Source organism: Crocuta crocuta, unplaced genomic scaffold (genome assembly GCF_008692635.1).
Source record: "Crocuta crocuta isolate KB4526 unplaced genomic scaffold, BGI_CrCroc_1.0 scaffold306, whole genome shotgun sequence".
NCBI lineage: Eukaryota > Metazoa > Chordata > Mammalia > Carnivora > Hyaenidae > Crocuta > Crocuta crocuta.
In genome coordinates this window covers 2153813-2177308 of record NW_027529630.1, presented here as the reverse complement: position 1 = coordinate 2177308, position 23496 = coordinate 2153813, and the positions used below count along the sequence as shown (strand labels likewise).

Below are 23496 nucleotides of genomic sequence, written 5' to 3'. Positions count from 1 at the left end.
AGAAAGGCTTTAAATGCCGTAATCATACCCCCATTTTCTTGTTTAGTAATGATTATTGTAGAGTTAAAAAGTTTGAAAGACCTTAAAGATCTTCCAGTTCAACTCCTTCTCTGGACCCGGGAGATCCAGAGATAAACAGTGTTTTGTCCAAGTTACTCAATGATGCAGCAATAGCATATGGACTAGAACCCTTGGCAGATCCTCAAGTTTTTGGTCTCATGCTTTTCTGTGCCAGTCCATCACTCATCCTACCATTGTTCTCTTTCTTCTGGAATATTTAAGTAAGAGAAAAACGTGGTCTCTGTCAGAAGACCTAGATGTGAGTTCTGACTGTCACTTCCTCAATTAACAACCTTAGAGTCACTTGACCTCTCTGAACCTCAGTTGTCCCATTGTAAAGTAGGGATCATTTTGTAATCATACACATTAACACACATACTGTGATCCCCCTCTTTTTGGGGAGACAAAGCACTATTTTATGCAAATAAGTGATATTAACCCCTAAAGTCCTTACATAGGTGTGTCATTCCACAGACATTTATTTTGGCCCTGCTATGTTCAGGGCACTCTGGAAGACTCTGCTTGTGATTCAGACTTGAGGAAGCTAAAGTCATTGACCTCAAAGAGCTTGTGAGGGTAGCAGTAACCCACAAGCTAAAAATCTCTATCTCAGGATCAGTAGTTTATTCTATATTAACTTTTAATCAGTAAGATACATATTTCAAAAAATGTTAAATAGGCAGAAACAATATAAGCTACAGAAATTAACTGTGATAAAAGATTTAATCAAATGGGATAAGATCTGTCTTAAAAACTCCAGTGGTATTGATTATCAAGTATCTCCCAATATAGAAATGATTTAAATTTAAATGCTATGAGATCTGTGAATTGGCTTCATAAACTATCTGATCTAAAACAGAATGGGGTGAGTAGTTGCAAAAGGTCAGCTAAGGTCAGGAATGAAGAAGGTGAGTTGTGTTTGTAGTCAGGAGGCTGCCAGTGACCTGCGGAAGCAGAGGCAATGAGATGGTGTGGCTGGGAGTGAAGAAGCAGAGTTAGCAGATAGAGCCTGCTTACAAGAGGCTTGGCTATGGGGGAAAGGAGAACAAGGGCAGGTGGGGTTAAAGGAGCCAGTGTTTTAGATGCGAGCATGATTAAGGAAGTGCTGATGGGAAGGAGCAAGTGGGGAGGACAAGTTAGAGAGGGAAGAGGAGGGCTGCCAGATAGAGCCAGGCCTTGAAGGAGGTTATGCTGAGGAGGGAGATCTAGAGCTCTGTTCTCTTCTTTGTTTTGGGGAGCAGATGGAGTAGGCTGCCTCACGCAGGAGGGCAGCTCTTCTTCTCAGGCTAAAGGAAGGGTCACAGATGGATGTGCTTAGAATACATTGTCCAGTGGAAAGTGGACAGTTCTTGTCTAATGACTTTGATTTGCTGTTTGAGAGGTTAGCAAGGATAGAGGGAGGGTTCTTAAGGAGAGAGGTCAATATGTGAAAGCTTACTGGAAGGAGAAGAGGTGTCACCAGCAGGTGACACAGTCATGTAAGAGGAGGCCCCACTGAGGGTGGAGGCTGTGAATTCATCAAGGCTCTAATTTCCAGCACTGGGGCATTTTCTCATAATGTTCAGAACTTATGGTGCTGGTTTGTGAAACTGTTTGAAGATTAGTTTAGCGAGAAAATGGAAGGACAGAGAATAAAAATAAACAGATAATATTTGTTGAATGGTTCCTATGCACCGGGACTATTTTAAACCCTTTTGGATATTGACTTGTTTTCTATCACAACAAACCTTTGAAGTCATTACTATCGTCATTCCCATTTTCCAAGTGGGAAATTTAGAGAAGTTGGGAACTAGCCCAAAGATCCAAATTCAGGCATCCTGCCACCACACCTGCATGTGCTCTGCAGTTGGCCAGAGAGAAACTAGAGCAACCAGACTAGAGAAAACATGCAGAAGGAGCCCGGGACTGTGGGAAAAAAAGAGGAGAGATTGGAAAGCTCCCAGCATGTATAAAGTACTGATTAAGTCTTAATTTTGAAACAAACAAATATCAGCCCACATCTAACTTGATTTTCCCCAATTTGTGTTTTCAAAATTTCACCATATTTCTAAGCTATGACTAAAGCAGCCTGACCATTTCCTTAGAAACCCATGCAGTCCACTGTAGAGCATGGTATTTCCACGTGGTGTCAGAAAGCCCCGAACTAGGAGTTGGAAGGACTGGGGTTATACCCCTAACTCTGCTACTGATTTTGGTGTGACCTTGGGCAGATCCCTTTCCTTTGGAGTTAGACACACACACCTCACTGGTCTGTTTCATATTTTCGGAGGCCGGCCTCTGCATTCAGCAGGTCTCCTGATTACATTAGGGGAGTTCCTGCCGAGGAAGAGCCAGCTCAAGGACAGAGAGGGCAGTGTAGGTTACTCTCAGCTTCCTGCCAGAAGGAGCCATTCGTGATGCTGAGAGATGCCTGTGGGGCAGAAGCCTGCAAAGAGCCAGGCTCTCAGGCTTAAATTTCTCTCAGCTTCTTCAAGGAGACCAAGAAGTTGCTTCAGAGAGAGCTATTTTTAGCAGCTCTGAGTACTCTAAGATGTCATCTGTTCAGGATACAGGGAAACATTTCACTCTTTCATTGGTTCTGAAAGCAGTGTGGGTACTTGGAGTTTTTTTTTTTTTCTTCCAAGCTCTTAATGACTTCAGGGATCTTATTTAAGAACTATTTGGCTCTGCAGGAAGCAGGAGCCAACTGAGACTCGTTCTCAGAATCTGAAAACCAAAGGATGTATCACATTATTGGTAATCTGACCTGAAAATGAAAGAAAAGGATGAATAGAATAACTAATATAGATAGAAACGAAATACCTCCTCACAAGAGATGTGTTTATAAGCCATTTTCACCTACTGTCTCATTTGATTTCATAGCAACTTTATGAAGTACAAATACAGATTGTTCCTGTTTTGCATGTGACAAACTTGGGGAAGGGCAAGGGAAAGGAATTTGTGTTTCCTGAACACCTGCCATATTCCAGGCACCGTCTGAGTGATGTCACAAATGTTAATTATTGCTTTAGTCTTGTGTGATCCTGCCTCCAGTTTTGCTCAGAGTTTAAATACCTTGTCCAAAGTTGCACAGCTAAAAAGCAGTGGACCTGGAATTCAAACCCAGATCCCACTGTAGCACCTCAATCCTCCAGAAGTTTCAAGTGATGAAGTACCTCTGCATTGGTCCTAGCCCTCCGAAGCTTTACAGAAAGCTCTTCAGAGGCCAAATGTGATGATTTTGAACCCTGAACCTTTACTTCCTCTCACACACAAAGCCTCTGTCATGTGCAAAGTCCCTCTGCAGTGCAAAGAGCACGAACTTGGGTCAGATGCCTGGAAGTTGCCATGGCATCAAGGAGATTCTTCTCCTCAGTGGATGGCAAGTCTGTCTTTCTCTCCAGGATAGAGGTACTTCACACCCTGTGCATTCACTGTTTCTTACGTAGCCCGGGGGAAACTGCTATCTTGAGACAGTCTGTTTTTGTAACTGCAATGTGTACTACTTTGCACAAATTCTTAGTGGTAATTTAAACTAACATTTCTATCCAACAGAGTTTCAGTTCCTGCATTCAGCTTATGGTAGGAGAGCTATTTTTCCTCATCTGTATTATGGCCTATGAATGTGTTACCTCGTAACAACAGTAGATTCCCTCTCCTTCCCTCCCCAAATCCCATCCCTTAGGCTTGGGCTCCCCCAGGTGGCTCAGCAGCAGTTCCTAAAGCATGCAGGAACATGTCTGATGGTGCAAAATCATGGGTTGGAGACACACATGCACCGTCCCCTAGGGCAGCGATGAAGGATCATGGCACTAAAAGGCGTCTTTCCCCTTCCTCACCTCCGGGGTCCCATCTGACCTAGGTCAGAAACTTTCACCCTAACCTGACTGCTGAATTCAAACGATCAAGTGAACAAAATTCTTCAGCCTGTACGGCTCCCCTCTGTTGCCTTTGTGGTGGCTCCTGTGGATGAGTCCCTGGATTACGCCTGTAAGAACCCCAAAACACAGTCTGCCCCAGGGTCAGATTTTCCATCTCCATTGGCAGTCTGACATGTTTGAAAGACCTGGTTGACTAGATACAATCTGTTCCCTTAGCCCAAATCTTGAGCTCTGGCTCATTTTCAGGGCGTTTTCCTGGATGGTGAGAGGTGAGGGCCAAGTGTGCTAACTAAGTGGGCAGTGTGGACTCCAGGCCCAACGCACCACGGGAACTTCTGGGCACCTGTGAGGGTCCCAGCAGTGAAACTGGACTAGGTCCTTTTTGTCACAGACAGTAAGGGACCATGGAAGGGACTTGCCGCTTTTACTACCCTCACCTGGGCTGCTCAGGACAATGTTTTCATTAAAATCTCTGCACACTTTCTCAACTTTTAACTGTGAATTATTTAGATGTTGAATAATGAATTTGTGGATGGCACATCTTTCAGGAGATGAGCTGTGAAAATTTCTCCTTGCCACTGCTGTGGCCTGGGTGATCTTGGGCAATTCGCTAATGTCTCCAAGCCATAGATAGTGTTTTATTCCAGATGATCCCTTAGGTCCCTCTAAATGCTAACAGTCTATCCTCTTATAATTTCATTATTTTAGTGTTTGTTAGTCACAGACCTGTTTCTTTTATCATTAGTGGAGAGTTCATTTTTTGTTTGCCCCAGGATCTATGAACTTGGACAGAAGATTCCATAAAAAGTGAGACAAGTTCTCATGCTTTCTCACCCCTCTAGTTATACCATCTGAAATAGAAATACTAAAAAGTATGTGCAGAGCTCTTCTCTTCACAGAATGCTGTGTGCCAGACCCTACACTGGCTCTTTAGAGATAAAGACTAGTAAGACAAGGTCCCTATTCTAATGGAGCTCACAGTTTAGTGGAGGAAACAGACAAGCCAGCAAGTTCAGGAGCTTCTAAGATTCACAGAAGCGAACCATACGGGATATATGAAGGGGCTGTGGCCAAAGGGTGGGGAAAAGAAAAGACTTCATAAGAGAGGTAAGCTCATGATTGATGGATTAATAAATTTTTATCAGGTGGCATTTGGGGGGAAGACAGGCCAAGAAGAGTGAACAGTGAGCAAAAATACACTGGCACTCCTTGGCATATTCTGGAAATAATAAAGTTTGTGTGGCTATAGTGTAGGATTGGAAAGTGAGAACAGTGAGAGTCTAGAGAGATCATAGGGCTAGATCATGAGGGGCCTTGAACGCCACATAAGAAGTTCAGCCTTAGCCTGTAGGCAGTGGAGAACCATGGAGTGTTCTTGAGATTTTGTGATTAGGTTTAGGCCTTAGAAATGTCCCTTGACTGCAGTTTGGAGATTGGAGTTGGCAAGTGTAAAAACCGAACAATGAGGAAGCAGTTGCGGTAGTTAAGAGCTGATGAGAACTTAAATTAGAGCTGCCCATAAACTGTGGGGATGGAAGATAAGCAGGTATCAGAATTAGAAACTGTAAGACTGGATGATGCTTCACTTTTGATCCTCACATCAACAGTCTGAAGTGATCAGGGAGAAATTATTACTGCTGTTATGAGACAGTAAAACAAAAATGAGGTGACTTGCCCAAGGTCCCCCAGCTAGTAAGTGGCACAGCCCAGGCTAGAACTTAGATTTCCTGACCTACTGCATTATTCAGGATGATGGTCCCTTGCTGCCTCTCTTCCTTGTAAGTGTGCTTAACAGATTGTTCAAAGTGTCAAAGGGCGTGAGGGCCCCGTATCCAGGGAAGTGAACAACCCAGCACCTGGATGTGGGCAGCATGCTGTGACTGGGCCATGGCCCTTCACTGCCAAGGGTGTTCTCTCTCTCTCTCTCTCTCTCTCTCTCTCTCTCCTTTTTAAATTGAAGAATAACACATATACAGTAGTACATAAAGTGCACTAGTCTCATGTGTACAGCTCAGTAATATTTGACATATGTATACATTTGTATTTTACTACCACCTAATTCAAAATATAGAACATTTCTAGGAGTTGGTTCCTTTCATGGCACCCAAGAGCAGGCATGCCTGTCAGAGCAGCCTCCTCTATTACTGTGCCTCTAAAGTTTCAGTTGGATTGCCTTTATCACACAACTGAGCTCTCAATGGCTACCAATAGAATGGTAAAATTTGGAATTTTACATGGAAGAGGAAGATCATGTGGCACAGTACAACTAGCCAATGAGGAAGTCAAGTTGACAGCTAATATTTGTTGTTTTTTTAGTCTTACTATTTGTCCAGTTTTAAACTATTAAAGTATTCAAATATATAGAGAAACATAGAACACACGAATATTTGTTTTCATTTCTTTTTTAATAAAACCAGAGAAAATACTTCTTCAGAACATATATAGTGTAGTTCACTTGATCAGTTAGATAAGACATCAAAGGCACAGTCGCACTTGCTTCTATCCTGGTTAATCTGGAATGTTATTTTATGTTGCATAATGCTGTCTTGTTCACTCTCTGGTTGGCGTGTGGCTGTGTTGCATCCCCAGCTGGCCCATAAATACCTTGTGTGCAGTGACCATGACCCACATGTGTTCCTGTCCACTGTGGCGCTCCCCTCAGTGCTGAGTGCAGTGTAGGCTTCAGTTACTCTTTGGTTAATTTTGATTTACTTTAACTGTCATGCAGTCCTTCAGACCAATGTCAGACTTTTGGCCTATGATGAAAATTATGGTGAAGTATGTACAACCTGGGGGGAAAAACCTGGACTGGAACAGGACATCCAAGTTTTCTGTGGCTGAATTTAGGCCTCCTGCTCCCTGATGGAGCTCTATAGGGTCTTGAGGACATCTGTCTTCTCAGAACTACATGTTTCACTTTTTAGGGAGCTTAGAGCGACCAGGGCTTTCCAGCCACATTGAGCAGCAGGTTCTAAATTTGGAGACATCTTGATAAGATTTTTCAACACTAATTGGATCCTTTATTAATCCCCACCCCCTGCCCCCACCCTGGGGAAAGGAAACTCAAGGTAATTGTTTAAAATTGCCTGCCCTTCTCCTGTATTGTCTGCAGAGCCATGCGTTGATGTCCAGTAAAGGCTTTGGACTCTGCACGCAATTCTTCTAGGTCTCCATTTCTTATGCAAGAATTCTCCTTTTAGTGTCACTTTCTGCCCATGATTTCCTTCTCATTTCTCAGCATCTGCTGTATATATTGCGGGCCATTAATGCAAGTGCAGAGTCAGCCTAGAACAGCTACATTTCTAGCCTTAGTTCAGCGAAACAGCAGGGTCCTTGACCTCTTCCTCTGGCCTCAGTACTCCCAAGACTGAAGGAACCAGAGGCATTACCTGTTACCTGGATGGGCAGAGGGGTTATGGGACCTCTCTAGAGGTGGGCTGTCCTTGCCCTGGCAGAATCAGAGTGGACAGGCACGCTTCTCATGCCACCCTGCTTCACCTTAGCCCATTGTTAAAATGTTTCAAGTGTACCCAACTATTGCCACTGTAGCCCCACATCCTGCTAATGTTCTTTAAAGCCTCTCCTATCCAAGATCTTATTTGAGTAGAAAAGATACTATTAAAATCGTTCTTCCTACTCTAAATAGAAATTTGGGTCAAGAATGGTTTCTCCTCTAGGAAAAAGTATATCAAGCAAAATCTCTAAAGAAGTTAGGCATTTTCCCCCCTTTGAAATCCTCTTTCCTCTCTCCTTCCCCACAGGATACCATGAAGGTAAGTTTTTTGAGTCATTCCCCGCTTCTAGATCATATGAAGCATCATCCTTCAAATTTCTCAAGTTAAGCCTTAGGTCTACCTGGGAAGTCTGCAGATTTCTTTCAGACTGGGCCTCATCTCTATTTTACACCTACCCCAAGTTTAACATAATTTCTTAAAGGCCCAGTAGATCATCTCTAATTCATGAGAAGATACCTAACGTGGGGCACCAGCAACACATCAATAGGAGGTATAAAGGGTGTGCAAGAGGCTTATCTCTCTGGTTCCAGCTGGGTGTACAGGAGAAGGAGCAGGAAGAGTCCCACCATACAGCCTGTGCTTTCTGAACTGCCACAGCCAGCTCATTCCCTTTGAAAGAGTTGGCAGTCCAGCAAGGTTCATGTGACATGGTAATTCTTTTGAGGTCTCTCTTTGAAAACAACTTATTAAATACACCCCCAGGTGAGATTTCAGGCATAAAAATTGAGGACTCAATTGATGTGGCCCAGTACATAGTCAAAGGCTCCAAGTTGCTACATATTAATAAGAAAGCAGCTAAGGAATATCCCAGAGCCTTAGGCCAGAATGTCAGTAGGAGGTGGTATTCTTAGGCATCTTCATGGTTTTGGTAGTGGGTAGAAAATTCTGGCTCTCTTAGTGTAAACTCAGATTTCCTTGGTTTCAAATCATTTGGAAGCTCACTTCAGCACTCCTCCCAACCCACTCACCCATCTCAGAAAGGCTGAACCATCCTGTGTGTCTGAACAGGACCCCTTGGGTTATATGTTTCCATCCAGCACAAGACCCTTGCTTTGTGTCTGTGATTGGTGGTGCCCACTTCTTATTTCTGCCTAATGCCATTCTTGTGTCTTCCCTTAAGCAACTCTGCTGATGAAACAGGCCTGGCCACAGAACTCGTCTTCCTGTGGTACTGAAGGCACCTTCCACCTCCCAGTGGACACCGGGACCGAGAACCGAACTTACCAAGCATCCTCTGCGGCTTTCAGTAAATACAGCCTGTCTCCTCCTTTCCTTGTTCCCCTTAGTTGGGACTGATTTGTCTCTTAGGAAGAAAGGAAAGGGAAGTTTTAAAACTGACCTTATAAGACACTGTTTCAAGAGGTTCTCCTACCCACATAAAAAATTGACCTTCCTCATACAGGGCAGGTCATCCTCTTTGATCATGTACCCAGCTTTGGGGAGACACAAAGCAGTGAGGGAGGGAGGAGGAAGTATGCATTTGGCCAACAAGTTTGATAAGGAAAGAACTGTGACTACATTTTAAGGGAAAGAACAGAGAGCACATTTGAAGGCCGGTGGACCTTTGGACAGAGTGGGCTGCTCTAGCTAGCACAGGGTTTCACAGCCTTGCCATTATGGACATCTGGACCAGATAGAAATCCTTTGTTGTAGGGGGCTAACTGGTGCATTGTAGGATGCTTAGCAGAATCCCTGGCCTCAGCCCCCCGGGTGCCAGCGAACCCTCATTACGGCAACCAAAATATCTCTAAACATTGCTAAATATCTCCTGGGGAGGCAGAATTGCCCTCTGCATGGGAAATACTCTCCTAGTGGAAGCTACACCGTGGGAGCAAGTATGTACAGGGAGTCCTTAGGGAAGACAGAAACCACCTGGCCAATCAGAATGGTTATATTCATCTTGACGTTTAGTGCAGTGACTAATGGTTTCACCTTCACACATGATACTTAATTTTTTTTTAATGTTTCTGTATTTTTGAGAGAAAGAGGGAGAGACAGAGTGTGAGTGGGGAGGGGCAGAGAGAGAGGGAGACACAAAATCAGAAGCAGGCTTGAGGCTCTTGGCTGTCTGCACGGAGCCTGAGGCAGGGCTCAAACTCACAGACTGTGAGATCATGACCTGAGCTGAAGTCAGACGCTTAACTGACTGAGCCATCCAGGCGCCCCTACACCTGAGTTTTAATACAAGATGGCTTCCTGGGTAAAATGAGGACCAATGTTTAGAAGTTACTGAGCACTTTGACTCCATATAAGGAAGACTTTGTGCCTTGTTGGAGCTGTCCAAAAGAGGAATGGCTGGCTTTGGATGGGGGAAGTGCTTTTTTCTTAAGTTGTGCCATCAGGGGCTTGCAATACCCTTAGAGAGATATTGCAGATAAAGCCTGATAGTTTGTAGTTCAGTAAATTATTAAACTATTAAGTGGATTAGATGAACATGCTGCATTTTTTTCTTTTATTTTAAATACCTAATGTTATCTTCTCCTTAGTTTAGTTACCGTTGCCCTTAGATGTCATCATCAACTTACATTTAAACAACATAACTCTTCACCTTTTGGAGAATTTGCTTTCATTATCACCCTCTCATTTAATCTACACTATAGTCCCATTATGGTGGATTTTCATTCAGGTTTGAAAGCTGAGGCTCAGAAAGATACTATGTCCAATGCCATCCAAGTAGCAAGCAGCACAACTAAAAACCGATCACTCAGGTTTAAGTTTCAAGTTAAGTTTACTGACTTTTTTCATGATATTAATAGTACTCATTAAGAGAAGGATGGCAGTAGTAGGGAGTTTTTCCAGGTACCTCAGATGGAATTGAATGAACATATATGTAAATGGGGTTATTTATAAATATTTTCTCTTAAACCCACACATATGACTGTACATGCATATGGACACACCTACTACAGTGTAGCAGAAAGAGGCCTGGGATGGAGACCAGAAGAGTTGGATTCTAGACTTGGTTCTGTGTAACCTTGGATAATTTATGTCCATGCTTTGGACTTTGGTTTTTCCAATTGTAAAATAATGGGGCTGGACTAGGACATCTTTAAGGTTCTGTCTAGCTTTTAGACTCCTGATTCTGTCACCAGGGTGCTGTGTACTCAATATCCACCACCCCAGCAGGGACCTTTCTAGCTACCCTGCCCGTAGTTGACCAGCTAGCCTTTGCTCACATATCTCCAGGGTATTCATTCCTTCCATAGGCAACCCATTCTACAGTGAGAATGTCTGAATATTAGAAGGCTTCGCCTTCTCCTGTGTTGAAATCTTCCTGAAGTACCACTGAAATGTCCTGCAGCTACCTCCCACTGCCCTCACAGACTGTCATAGTCCCTGGAAAGGACCCAAAATGTGCCCCTTTTCCTTTAAGCCAGTAGTGTGTGGAATTTTTAAATAGAGGTGGGCTTTCCTGCCCCTCCCACGCCCACCAGACTTCCTCCTGATACATAGATTTTGTGGCTTCTAATGCCACGGAAAATTCAGGACACTTTAAGAAACTCAATTCAATTTGTAATTGGGTCTCCCTCCTAATTATTCCACACTGTCTGTACCAACAAGGAGACTTAGGGGTCAAGGCAAGACTCAGACATAGAGCTTTGTTCAGACATGTAAATCTGATGGTCAATAAACTGATTAGTCTAAAAGGCATCCTTGATGTAAGGATCAATGCCTTTGAAGGTAGTAGGGGCTCACCAGCTGAAAAAGATTTATGATAGTGCAGAAGGATTGAAGAGAGGGCTAGAACAGTTTTATCTCACTAATGTGCAGACTCTATTTATTTTTCTGTTTGATGGACCCCAAACTTAATAGTTAGGAACCTGAGAAAAAGAACCGGGCCTCATAAACCAAGCCTCTTTCGTAAGGCAGAGCTGGGATTTCTAGTGATCTAATTCCCTTTTTCTGTCACAATATTGCCTTTAGTGAAATGAGGACACAAAGGCCAATATGCCAGATGTCCAAGATTGGACTGCAGAGACCTGTAACTCGGGCATGGGAAGCCCTGAACTCTGAGCCCAGCTCTGTACTGANCAGTCCAGCTACAGGTTCTTCATTTGAAATGTAGAAAGCTGAATGCAAGATGCAAGTCTCTAATGTCTTGAAGGCATAGAATTTCAAAGTCCTAATTCTGTGACCTTCAGACTTAGGTAGAAGACCATTCACAAGTACCAGGGCCTCCAGTGAGGGAGCTGAGTCTAAGTTCATTTGAGCAAAATCAGTCAGGTTTTTGTTCGTTTGTTTTGTTTTATTTTGGATCAAGCCCAATAGCTTCTTTTACTTAGATGCACAGAGTAATAAATCCTTAATTTTGCGTTACCCAAGGTAGCCCAGACTACAGCTTCAGGGGAATTTCTAATCCTCAGTGGTATGGACAGGACTGTTAGTTATAGAAAGTCCACTGCAATGATTTTCTCATAAAAGTCTCACTGAAATACTCAGAGACAGAATATCAACTCTAGAATGCCTTCTGAACCTATCTAGGCCACCTGAGGGTATTCCTTGAGAGAAGAATTACGTCACTCACTGACGGAGCCCAGGCAGTTTCTGCAGCCTCTTGACAAAGATGGAAACCTTGAGAACCATTGTAGCTGGAGGAAGGAGCACTGAGTCCTGAGTCCTAGAGAGCAGTTGCTCCATCTCAGCCATCTGTCATCTCATCTGTGAAACGTCTGTGTTGAGCTTAATGATCTCTAGCTCTGCTTCTTCCTTCTCAAACTGTCTGGACAAATGAGCAAGGCCTTCTTATGCAGCATCATCTTTTTGGCTGCCAAGGGTATTTTGGCTGCTGATCTGTATTCTGAGTATATGTGTGTCTCATTTCATAACATGAAGAAAGGGAAACAGTCTCAGACAAAGTTATTCTTAGATTTGGAAACCAAACTCTCCTGCAGACTCTTAGAGCTTTTTTCTTTTCCTTTGAGAGATAATCTCAATACTTTGTAAGGTGGTTGTCCTTGGGGCATAGAGGGGTAGTGCAGGCTTCCCTTGGGGATAGAAATTCCAGAGCACATTCTTGGGGAGCCTAAAGGAAAGTTGCCAGCATCGTTGGCTTGTTAACTTTAAGGAATCATAAAGTCACGGTATTTTATTTTATTTATTTTATTTTTTTTAATGTTTTATTTATTTCTAGGAGAGAGAGAGAGAGAGAGACAGCGTGAGCAGGGGAGGGTCAGAGAGAGAGGGAGTCACAGACTCTGAAAAAGGCTCCAGGCTCTGAGCTGGCAGTCAGCACAGAGCCCAACGCGGGGCTCGAACCCACGGACCGCGAGATCATGACCTAAGTGAAAGTCGGATGCCTAACCGACTAAGCCATCCAGGCGTCCCAAAGTCATGGTATTTTAAACCATACAGTTTTAGAATCTTAAAACCCTGCAGTCTGTGTTCCAAGTTGGATCACACAATGGAAGTCATAGTTTAACCTCTCTATTGTGGTCTTTCATACCAGTCTCTGCTTGCACACTCCCAGGGCAAGCTTACTATTTCTCTATACAGTGAGAGAGAGAAGAAGAATAGCTCACCTTTATGAAGTGCTTTTAATGTGTCACACACTATTCTAAGGGCTTTGCAATTATTAATTAATGTATTTACCACAGCAACCCTATGAAATAGGTACTGTTGTCCCCATTTACAGATGAGGAGACTGCTATTTTCTACAGCTGTCAAATAGCAGGGTGGGAGTTCAGACCCAGGCAGTCAGTCTGGCTCCAGACTACTCATAACCACTACTCTGTGCTGTATAGCTTTCAGAGACAAGTATCTTAGGATTCAAGGGTATCCTGTCCTTCTGCCCTTCGTCACTCTGACAGGACTCCTCATAACCTTCTTTTATTCCTTTAAATGAGGATTGAGCAACTATCCCTATAGAGGTCCAAATAATAAATATTGTAGGCTTTTCAGGCCATATGGTCTCTGTCATAACTACCGTTGTAGCAGGGAAGCAGCCATAGTTGATAAGTAAATGAATAGACATGGCTGTTACAATAAAACTTTACTTACCAAAATAAGTTGTAGTTATAAAAACTGTAGTTTTCAGGTTTTATTTATTCATTTATTTATTTAAGTTTATGGTTTATTTTTTACTAATCTCTACACCCAGCATGGGGCTCAAACCCATGATCCCGAGATCAAGAGTCACATGCTCTTCAGACTGAGCCAGTCAGGTGCCCCTATAGTTTGCCTGTTTTATTTGTATTTTTATTTTTAAAAATTTTTTAATGTTTTATTTATTTCTGAGAGAGAGAGACAGCGTGAGCAGGGGAGGGTCAGAGAGAGAAGGAGACAGAATCTGAAGCAGGCTTCAGGCTCTGAGCTAGCTGTGAGCACAGAACCTGACACGGGGCTCGAACCCACGAACTGTGAGATCATGACCTGAGCTGAAGTCGGATGCTTAACCAACTGAGCCACCCAGGCGCCCCTAGTTTGCCTGTTTTAAATGTTAATAGTGTGAATAAAATATTCAGTGGTAAATTAAATTTGTAAATAGCCTCCTGCTAATCCCTGTCTTGGAGATTCATAGTTCATCCTCTCATTTTAAAACTTCTCAGGATCATAGAATAAAACACAAACCTATTTATTCGACATTACTGCACTCTTTTTTAAAAACAATTAAAATCCCTCAGAATCATATAGTCCATTGCACAGTCTTGGGACATACCCATTTTGACAACCCCCCTTGTTTTATAGATTAAAAAAAAAACTGTGCCTCCAAGGTGAAGTGCCCCTCAGGTGGCTCCTTGTAGATATCACAGACCTAGACTTACTTCTCTCTGTCCCTGCAGTATCTGCTTCACCTGCCTTGACCACATATCATAATTAGTGCCACAGTCTAGAAACTTGGAGGGATCTGCTCCAAACTTCTCTCAGCTGACTCGCACCTCCATGTCTAGTTTCTCATTTTTCACGATGCTACCTTCTGAACGTATGCTTTCCACTTCATCCTCATTGCTACGTATTTCCCAAGTGTATTTGATCACAAAGCCAGTTTTTCATGGAATAAACTATGAATCTACAGATGGAAAAGTGAGTGACATGATGTCAGGGAAGAGGACAAGGATACCTTTTGGTGGTGCCTTTTGTGGCAACCGAATAGCAGCTCTCATATCCTACTGAGTACCTCAGCAGGGGTTGGGGGACGCCAAGCCAGTGCTGTGGATGGAGAGAGATTTGTGACCTTATGGCAGCTTGCTTTTACTTGAGGTTAGGATAGAAGAGACCTAGGATCTTTAGAAAAATAGGATTTTAGTTCAGGAAGAGATCTTCATTCTTAGCCTTCTGATTTAACAAAATAGGAAACTAAGGCCCAGAGACTTGACAATAGTCACACCAAATTGGGGGGAAAAGCACGAATTGTAGCCTAGATCTGTTCTCTTCCAATAAAGCACCCCTCTCCACTCTGCTCCCCAGTCCCTTCTTGCAGAATCAGCACCATGTTGCTGATAGTCCTTAATGAGCATCTTGTAGGCGAAAGACCTGAGTTGAGGCCCAGAGAAGGTCAGTGATGTACCAACCAGACTGAGCCAGGATGGGAAGCACAGGGAAGAAGCCCCAGCAACACCCCATTGGAGATCCAGAGCCAAGGTCTCCTGGCACTGTCCCTTCAACTTAGAAAAAAGGAGCAGTTTCTAAAACCATTTGCCCTTTCTGAGCCCGTTGTATAAAGTAAGAGAGTTGGGGATCACTTGATCACTTGGTTTCCGTAGAATCATTTCATTTTGTGTTCTGTAAGTACACAGTCTTGTTCCTGAGTGATTTATGTTTCAGGTTTTTCCGTGGACATAGGATGTGACTCTGTTTTCCAGAAGAGTCAAAGGCAGCACGATTTGATGGAGTGGCTGATTGTGAGCTCCCTGGGGCATAGGTTTCTGGTTGATGTGAACTTTCATGACCCCTGACTTCAGGCCTTCAGGCAGAGGTGGTTCTCCTCCAAGCCCCAGGAGCAAGGGGAAGAGCTGGGTCTGAATGGTGTTTTCTGTGGGCTTTTCACCTTAAACCTCTCAGGAAAGAAGGGGAATGTGGTAGAGAAAAGTCCAAAAAGAGAGAGATATAAGGAGGGGAAAAAAAGAGAGAGTAAGGTAGAAAACCAAAGAGAAACAGCAGCAGAAGATGCCCTGGGCTGCTGAGTGAAGAGACAGAAAAGCAAGAAGACAGAGTGCAATAAAGAGCAAGTGGGCAGAGGGTCTCCTGTCTGTGTGTACGTGCTTGTCTCACGGTATGTAGACAGAATCCTAGATTGTCTGAGCTGCAAAGGTCCCTTAGGAGATCATCTGTGTTCCAGCCTCTTATTTTATATGTCATACCCCTGAGACCCAGAAAAACACAAGATGCCAGAATTACTCATGCGCCCTGTGCACCAGGACTGAGGGAGCTGCCTCTGGGCCCAGGGCTCTGTGGGAGGAGCCCTGTTCTCTGTCTCTTCTCATCTGTGTTTCCAGCCTGGAATCAGCCCATCCTTGTCTGGGGAGTCGTACCTGGGACCTGCTACCTTCTGACAATGTTCTGTCAACTAACTGAAGTCTCTCTTATTGCCTTGGTACAGGATATACTGCGGGGACACCATACAAGGTCCCACCGACCCAGAGTAATACTGCTCCGCCCCCCTACTCCCCATCACCCAACCCCTATCAGACGGCCATGTATCCAATCAGAAGTGCCTATCCCCAGCAGAATCTGTATGCCCAGGTAGGTGCGTGTGGAAGCCTGGGCCCACCACTTCTGCAGGTAAATGACTGACCAGCCTAGGAGGGATGGGAGTGGGTGAGGTACAGAGGGAAGACAAGTTCATGGCTTTGGCCAGTTGTCACTGTTATATCATAGAAACAGTAGCCCTGTAGTCTACACACTCCCTCACCCCACCTCAGCCCCTAGAGGGTTGATGCATGAAGCCATTTAGATGAACAGAGCCCAGAATATCAAAGCAGCAGGGGCTCCTAGAAATCATCTAGCTCAATTCCTTTTTTTTCTTTTTCTCTGGAGAGCAAGAACGAGGGGGGGAGACGGAGAAGGAAAGAGAATTTTAAGTAGGCTCCACACCCAGTGGAGCAACCAGTGGGTTGCTCAATGCAGGGCTCAGTCTCATGACCAAGAGTTCATGACCTGAGCTGAAATCAAGAGTTGGATGTTAAACTGACTTGATCCACCCAGGCACCCCTCTCCATTCCTTTTTATACAAGTGGGGAAGCTGAGACCCAGAGGGGAGAGTGAGTTCTCCAAGGTCACACAGGGAGCTATTGGTTGAGTCAGGATGAGACCCCATGTGTCTTGGGCTTCTCTCCCTAACCCCCACACCTCCCTTCCTCGATAAAGTCTATGAACAAGGAGGAGATAAGTTCTCAGGCTCTCATCAGTCCCTTTGTGACCTTGAGTAAGTTATTCTCTCTCTCAGTGCCTTAATGTCCCCATCTGGGCTCCTTCAGCTAGAGAATGTGTGTACTCTGAGGGGATGGCTATGACAGGGATTATATGAGCCTCCAGCATACCACATGGCACAGTTTTTCTGGGGTGACAGTTCTGCATCAGGTTTTTAAGTAGTGAGGGGAACATGTTTTGATTTAACGAACAGCTACATTCTAGAGTAGAATGTGAAACTTGAAAGATAGAACAGGGGCACCTGGGTGGCTCAGTCGGTTAAGCATCTGACTTCGGCTCAGGTCATGATCTCATGGTTTGTGGGTTCAAGCCCCACATTCGGGCTCTGTGCTGACAGCTAGCTCAGAGCCTAGAGCCTGTTTTAGATTCTGTATCTCCTTCTCTCTCTGACCCTCCCCTGCTCACGCTGTCTCTCTCTCTCAGAAAGAAATAAAACATAAAAAAAAAACAACAACAGTGGGCTGGAGATCATTTTTCTGGTTTGTGGTAGGCTGCTTTGCACTATGTTCTCAGACCTGTGCAGTTATAAACCCATATTCTGAGGCTCCTGTCATTTGTTAGTAGAGGCATTGGGGAAGCTCTGGATTAAGATGACCCAAGGGGCTGTGTCTACTCGCCACAAAGGTCACCAGGCCTGTGGATTGTGGCAGCAGGAAGCATCATGATCTAGGCTGGGGAAAGTCACCTAAGACCGCTGTCTCCATCCTCACCTCTTTGCCTAAAGGGAAATAGTAAGATACATCTGGGGAAATGCTCTGCATTTGTGATAGTTCCCAGTGGGTAAGATGGTAGTACTCGCACCAGTGTGATTGCCCCACTGGAAATTCCTCATATGCGTGACACAGTGGTCTGGATTCACCAGCTCCATCCATATCCTCACTCACTGACTGTGGTCCCTGCCTTTACATTTTTGGCAGCTCGTAGAAGCACGCTGTAGTAAGATACAAACAGTTTAAAGGCTGTTACCCTATTAGATAATCATAGCAATCCTAGGAGCAAAGCAGGACAGGGTCAGAGCCTTATTTTTCATAATTCATAACGAAAAGCTGAGCCCAATACTGAACTGTCCAGAGTCATGTAGTAAGACAGACGCAGAGTCCCAGCTGGGGCCCAGACCTTATATCTCTAGGTCCATGCTTATCTGGCCCTGTCCCATAGGGTCTGGGAGGAACATGCTCCCCCTCCCTTCTCCCTATATCCTACTCCATGTCTCCAAAAAGCCTGTGTGACCTCAGCCTCTTTTCCCCCAGGGAGCCTACTACACACAGCCGGTGTACGCTGCCCAGCCCCACGTCATCCACCACACCACGGTTGTCCAGCCCAACAGCATTCCCTCCGCCATCTACCCAGCGCCTGTTGCTGCCCCCCGGACCAATGGTGTGGCCATGGGCATGGTAGCTGGCACCACCATGGCAATGTCAGCAGGTGAGAGCAGCATCTACGTCAGCATCCATCCCCCTTCTCCAGAAATTCATGACAGACTGGAGGACACAGTCATAGAATCGAGTGTCACATAGCATGAGAAATTCTGTGCTGGGGATTTCTGGGAACTCTGTCCACAGCAATGAGAAAGATTTCACCAAGGAGGGCATATTGAGCAAGGCCTTAAAGTGTGAACAGAAGTTGACCAGAGAGATGGAAGAGGGAAGGGCAGTCCAGGTGGAAAGAACATGAACATGATATGTTCACACAATGGAAATGGTCCAAGGCCCTTAGAAAATAGGGGTGTGGAGTTGGAAGGGCAGCTGGAAGTTAGCAAAGCTAAAGTGGGGAGGCCCAAATGCCTTTAGGTAATGGGGAGCTAGCAAAGGGGTTTAAGCAGAGGAGAGATGGTTTTGCTTTAAACATTCTCTGGCTGCAGGGTGGAGGCACAGTTAGATGGGAGAGGCTTTAAGCAGATAGGTCAGTGGGGAGGCTGCCATTTAAAGGAAGGATGATGGCACTAATACTCTAGTAGCAGCAGGGTTCCAGAAGGGAGGGCATGGGGCTAATGTTATTGTTAATGTTAATGCCTGTTATGACCAGGCAGAAGCTTAAGGCCCTGTCCAGTAATTAATTCTGTAAGGCATGAGGGCTTACTCCGGAAATCACATCAGAGCCTTGCCCTTCAGGAACCTTGAGGATGGAGGAGGAGACGACACCAGAGGAGCAGGTTTAGGGAAGTCTCTGGATGTGCTGACATTCAGAAGAAGAGCATGAGATGACAAGAGGATTGTGGATAACTTTTAGAGATCCAACTTTTAAAGAATCACTTGAGGGAAGAGAGTATAGGGGTCTAGTGGGTGGGGGGTGAGATTTGGGGTTTTATGTGGCCCCTAATGTAAGGGGTTATGGAGGCCTCATTCCCCAGATCAGGTCAGCAAACTATCGGATATCTGCTTGGTGCCAGCCTTTGTTCTGGTTCTGGGGACCAGTTACTGATAGATCAGACTAGAACCCTGCCTTTAGGAACAGTGGGGCCCGTGGGAAACACAACCATATAAACCAACAATTTCCACTCGGTAGACTGAGAGAAGCATACAAAAAAGAGTAGAAGGAGGCCACTGAAGATGAGTGATTGACTCTGTCCTGGAGTATCAGCAAAATTTTCCCTAAGGAGATGAAGCCTGGCAAGGTGGGAGGGGTAGGTAGTTTGTGAGCAGGTGGGGGGCCCAGGTTGGGGAGCAGTTGTGTGAAAGACTGTGGCTTCATCCTCTTCATCCCAGCATCCTGGGACGGCCTCACTGGGTTTGCTTTTATTTCTGGATGCTCAGGTACCCTGCTGACTGCACCCCAGCACACTGCGATTGGGGCACACCCTGTGTCCATGCCAACATACAGGGCCCAAGGGACCCCTGCGTACAGCTATGTGCCCCCGCACTGGTAAAGCCTGCAGCCCATCCAAGTGAGTAGGGCCCGGGCTGGGAGAGGTAGGGGGATGACCGAATACTAGAATCGCCCCTAGCAAAGCACAGGTGTCGGCAGGGGCCAGTGACAGTTACCAGGTGCTTTCCTGCTCTGAGTTCAGTAATATCACCCTTAATGATAGCTGTCACTTTCCATATGTTCTAGGTACTTTACATACATTATCTCATAATCCTTAGAACAGCTCTGTGAAATGAGGATTATTAGCTCTGTTTTGCAGATAAATGCATAGTTCAACATCACTTAACCAGTAAAAAATAAGCTGGAGCTTGAACTCCAGTCCTCTAGCACTAAACTCTGTGCTCTTTACTTACAGCCTCCAGACTTCCTTTAACTCTGGGCCCCATTCTTCAGATGCAGTCTTAATCAGATGTTAGCTATCATGGGGGAGCTGGAGACTTTGGGCCACCCCCCGTCGCCCCCCACCCATCAACTTCCTTACTGCCCTCGACTGCTCTGAGGCAGTGCCAGTGGAACACAGGGCTCCAGGGACATCATCTTTTTAAATCCTCTGCCCTACTTCCTGATCTCCCCTACCCTCTACCTCCCCCAGGAGCTCTAGACCTGGACGGGAAGCAGGCAGCTCCACTAGGGAGGCACAGAGGGCTCCATTTAGGGATCCTGCAGTGAGGGGAGGGGATCCAGTGGCTTCCTGAAATGGCCTGACAGGAATATCACGGGCACTAATGGCTCTCCCCTTCCTTCCTCAGATCTGGATTCTCACATTGTATGCAACTACTCAAGTCTTACACAGGTGCTGGAGCAGTTCCCTAGCAGCACCACCTCTATTTGCAAGAAGAGACAACGGAAGTGCAAGGGTCACTTTATGCATCTTTAACGGTTTTGGTTTTTATTTTTGGTTTTTGTAAAAGCTGCTTTTTCTAATCTCCTGCCTCTCCCTAGTGTCCCCTTAGCCGCTACCCTTCCAGCTCTGTCCCCTCCTCCTGACCAAGCATATCCTCTCTGCTCTTCCTTCCCCAAGCATCCAGTCCCTGGAGAGCCTAGTCTAGTGGCAGAGAGTGGGGTTTATTGCAATGGTTCAGCTGAAGGTGTGATTTCCTTTGAAGAGCATAACACATGTGACCCTTGGGTCCAGGGTAGGAACTCAAAGCTGTTGAGCAGGTTACATCTCTGGGAGATTGTTTCTTTATTTTTCCGGAGCAAGATTAGTTTAGGACGTTAGCATGTCCTGACACAAAGGAAATGACTTCTGAGAACCATCGCAACAGACCAAGAACAGAACCACCTGATTAGGTAGGAGTGTTCATAGCAGCTTAATGAGAACCTGGGAAAACCAGATTCTTTCTTTGGGAGAACTTGAGGGAGGGTGGGAGGAGGGAGGGCTCTGGGGGAAGGAAGAGGGGAGAGAGGTGCTTGCCTGCTGGCTTTGATTTGTAAGGTCTCTGGCCAAATTGTCTGGTCCTGGACCCTCTGATTTGCACAGTGTTGTTAACTGACCTGGCACTTCCTCAAAACGTAATTTTGACCTCAGACCTGCCAAGCAGCTGCAGGGTGATGGTATCCCAGCCTCCCAAAGCCTTGGAAGGCCAGATGCCCTATGTAATCCAGACCTTGGCTCCAGAGTCCACAGGGGCCCACTCTGATGAGATGCTTCCTCCTGATTAGAGTGGGAACCTATGACATTTCTCTCCCTTCCCTCTGCCCTTCCCGGTGCCAGGGCTCACCAGCTTGTCCGTGGGGCTCTTGGTTGTCTTGTGCCACTCACGGCCAAAGTGAAGGAACCACATTCCAGGTGGGTGCTGGCAGCTCTGAAGGTCAGGATAGTGAAGGAAAAGCAATAGCAATAAACATTTCATAGACTCATGGAACTGACGGGACCTTAGCAATCATTTCATCCATTCCCCTGTTTGATAGATGAGGAAGCTGAGGCTCAGAGAAGATGAAAGAACTTCCCTAGATCTGGCAGTAAATTAGCATTAAATGCAGCCTTCCCACCTAGGGGCATGTTATCCACAAAAATTTGCCTAGAGATGGATTGGCTTGGTTTTGTAGAAATTAAGTCAGCAGCACTCATACCTGGTGAACTCTGGAACAGTCTCTGGGCTTTTGTTTCTGCTCTTTTTCTCCATTGATCCCAAAGGCGGGTTGAAGACTGGGCAGAGGTCACATGGGGCCAGATGGCAGGAACAGAAATTGCAAATGGAGAAATAGCATTTGGAAATTCTGTGAAGACATCTGGAACTTTCGTTCTATACCTTGACTCCAGCCCTAGGAGAAGGAGCAAGTGGGCTGGCTCAAAAGGAGGATCTGTGCTTTTAGGACAAAAGCCCCTCCTCCTGAGAAGAGAGAGGGGACAAGGATGAGGCCCAGGAGGCATGGGCTCTCATGGGAGAAGAGGAACCCCTAAGTCAGGAGGCCCTGCTAGTGTCAGCCAGGAGCCCAAGTTGCCCAGCAATGTCCCCTGCACCCAGCTTTTGGCTGGGCCAACAGCCCCTTTGGGGGCAGGGGTGCAGGAACATTTTACTGTACAAAATGGGATCATTGATAACATTTGGGACTTTTAAGTAACCCTTTTCATTTTAAATTCACATGCACTTGGACAAACCTTACCCCTACCTCCCATGTCTCCCTTAAAGGAGGAAAAAATCAGGAAACTTTTGAGCCAGAAGGACCTCAGAGGCTGTCTGGCCATTTCCAGGAGGGCAAAGCCCATCAGCATCCAACCCAGAGCCAGGAGTTGGGGGACCCATCTTCTTGGCTTTCCAGGGAACTGCAGGACCAGTAAGGAGAAACCCTGCTATTCTAAATGGTCTGTTCTAGGGTGCTGATGGGGCTTCATTTTAAAACAACAAAATTTTCCAGTGTTAATCCATTTTTTGCAGATACCTCCTCCTACTCTCTGGCTTTCTAAGGGTGGGTGAAGGTTGTTCTAGATAATGTCATATGTGTGTGGACAATGCCAAAATAATACTAATGAATAATAGGAAACCTTTGCATTTGTCTGGTGCTTCATAGATTTCAGAGCACTTCACAGCCTTTAATTTACTGGCCCTGAGAGAGAGAGGATGGGGTTAGTTCCGTCTAACAAGTGAGGAAACTGGTTGTAGAAAAAAAGGGAACTTGCCAATGTGAGCAGAATGCTAGTATCCTAATGTTTCCATGTACCCTGCTGCCTCTAGGTGGGCTGGGTAGAACTACAGAGAGGAATTTAAAAGGAGACCTAGGAATGACTTTGTCACTTTTGTTCTTTCTATACCAGTAAGTAAAAACTAACATCTAGTACCTCACAGTTCACAAAGCAATTTCACATCCATCATCTGGCTTAACCCTGTGAAATAGATTATTCTCCTTGTTGATCCGTGAGGAAACGGAGACCTGGGAAAGCAAAGTGACTTGCTCATAAGTGGCAGAGCCACTTGAATCCCAGTTTGCCTGCTTTCCCTCCAGTCTGACTCCACACACGGGCTTGAGGACTAAAGCATCTATGCTATGCACCCTCTCTTTGCCCTAGTATGTAATTTCAGATCAAAGATAGGCCCCAAGGCAAAAACAAGGTACAGAAAGGCTGTGGTCTGGAAGAGTCCCAAGTCCAGCCCCCCATTTCAGTGTGCATGGTGGAGCCCCCGGTTCTGCTGGCCTCCCCCTCTTGCTCTGACGGAGATCCACAAGCCTGGCCAAGCTTGGGGAGTCATCGCAAAGGGAACAAGTCCAGGAGAACAGGGGCAGTGGTGTGCCTCTGGCAGGACAAACATTCATGGCAGGATCATAGGCATCTGTTGGGAGGCTTCCAGAGATGATGGATGGCCCATTGGTAAAGCTGAACAGAAGGT

General features: G+C 45.4%; 1 protein-coding gene across 3 annotated transcripts in view; it reads left to right on the top strand.

The window, feature by feature from the left end:
• The window catches only part of FAM168A (family with sequence similarity 168 member A), a 124768-nt gene extending 103747 nt beyond the window's left edge, over positions 1 to 21021 (top strand). For 2 of the 3 annotated variants that reach the window (XM_077762172.1, XM_077762171.1), the window contains exons 4-9: positions 3595 to 3621; positions 8556 to 8681; positions 15972 to 16114; positions 18052 to 18226; positions 19555 to 19685; positions 20416 to 21021. In XM_077762172.1, coding sequence (XP_077618298.1) covers positions 3595 to 3621; positions 8556 to 8681; positions 15972 to 16114; positions 18052 to 18226; positions 19555 to 19667 — 584 coding nt within the window. In that variant the 3' untranslated portion in view covers positions 19668 to 19685; positions 20416 to 21021. The remainder of the gene's footprint in view (positions 1 to 3594; positions 3622 to 8555; positions 8682 to 15971; positions 16115 to 18051; positions 18227 to 19554; positions 19686 to 20415) is intronic. The other variant, XM_077762173.1, reaches the window with a different exon arrangement.
• Positions 21022 to 23496: the final 2475 nt, after the last annotated feature.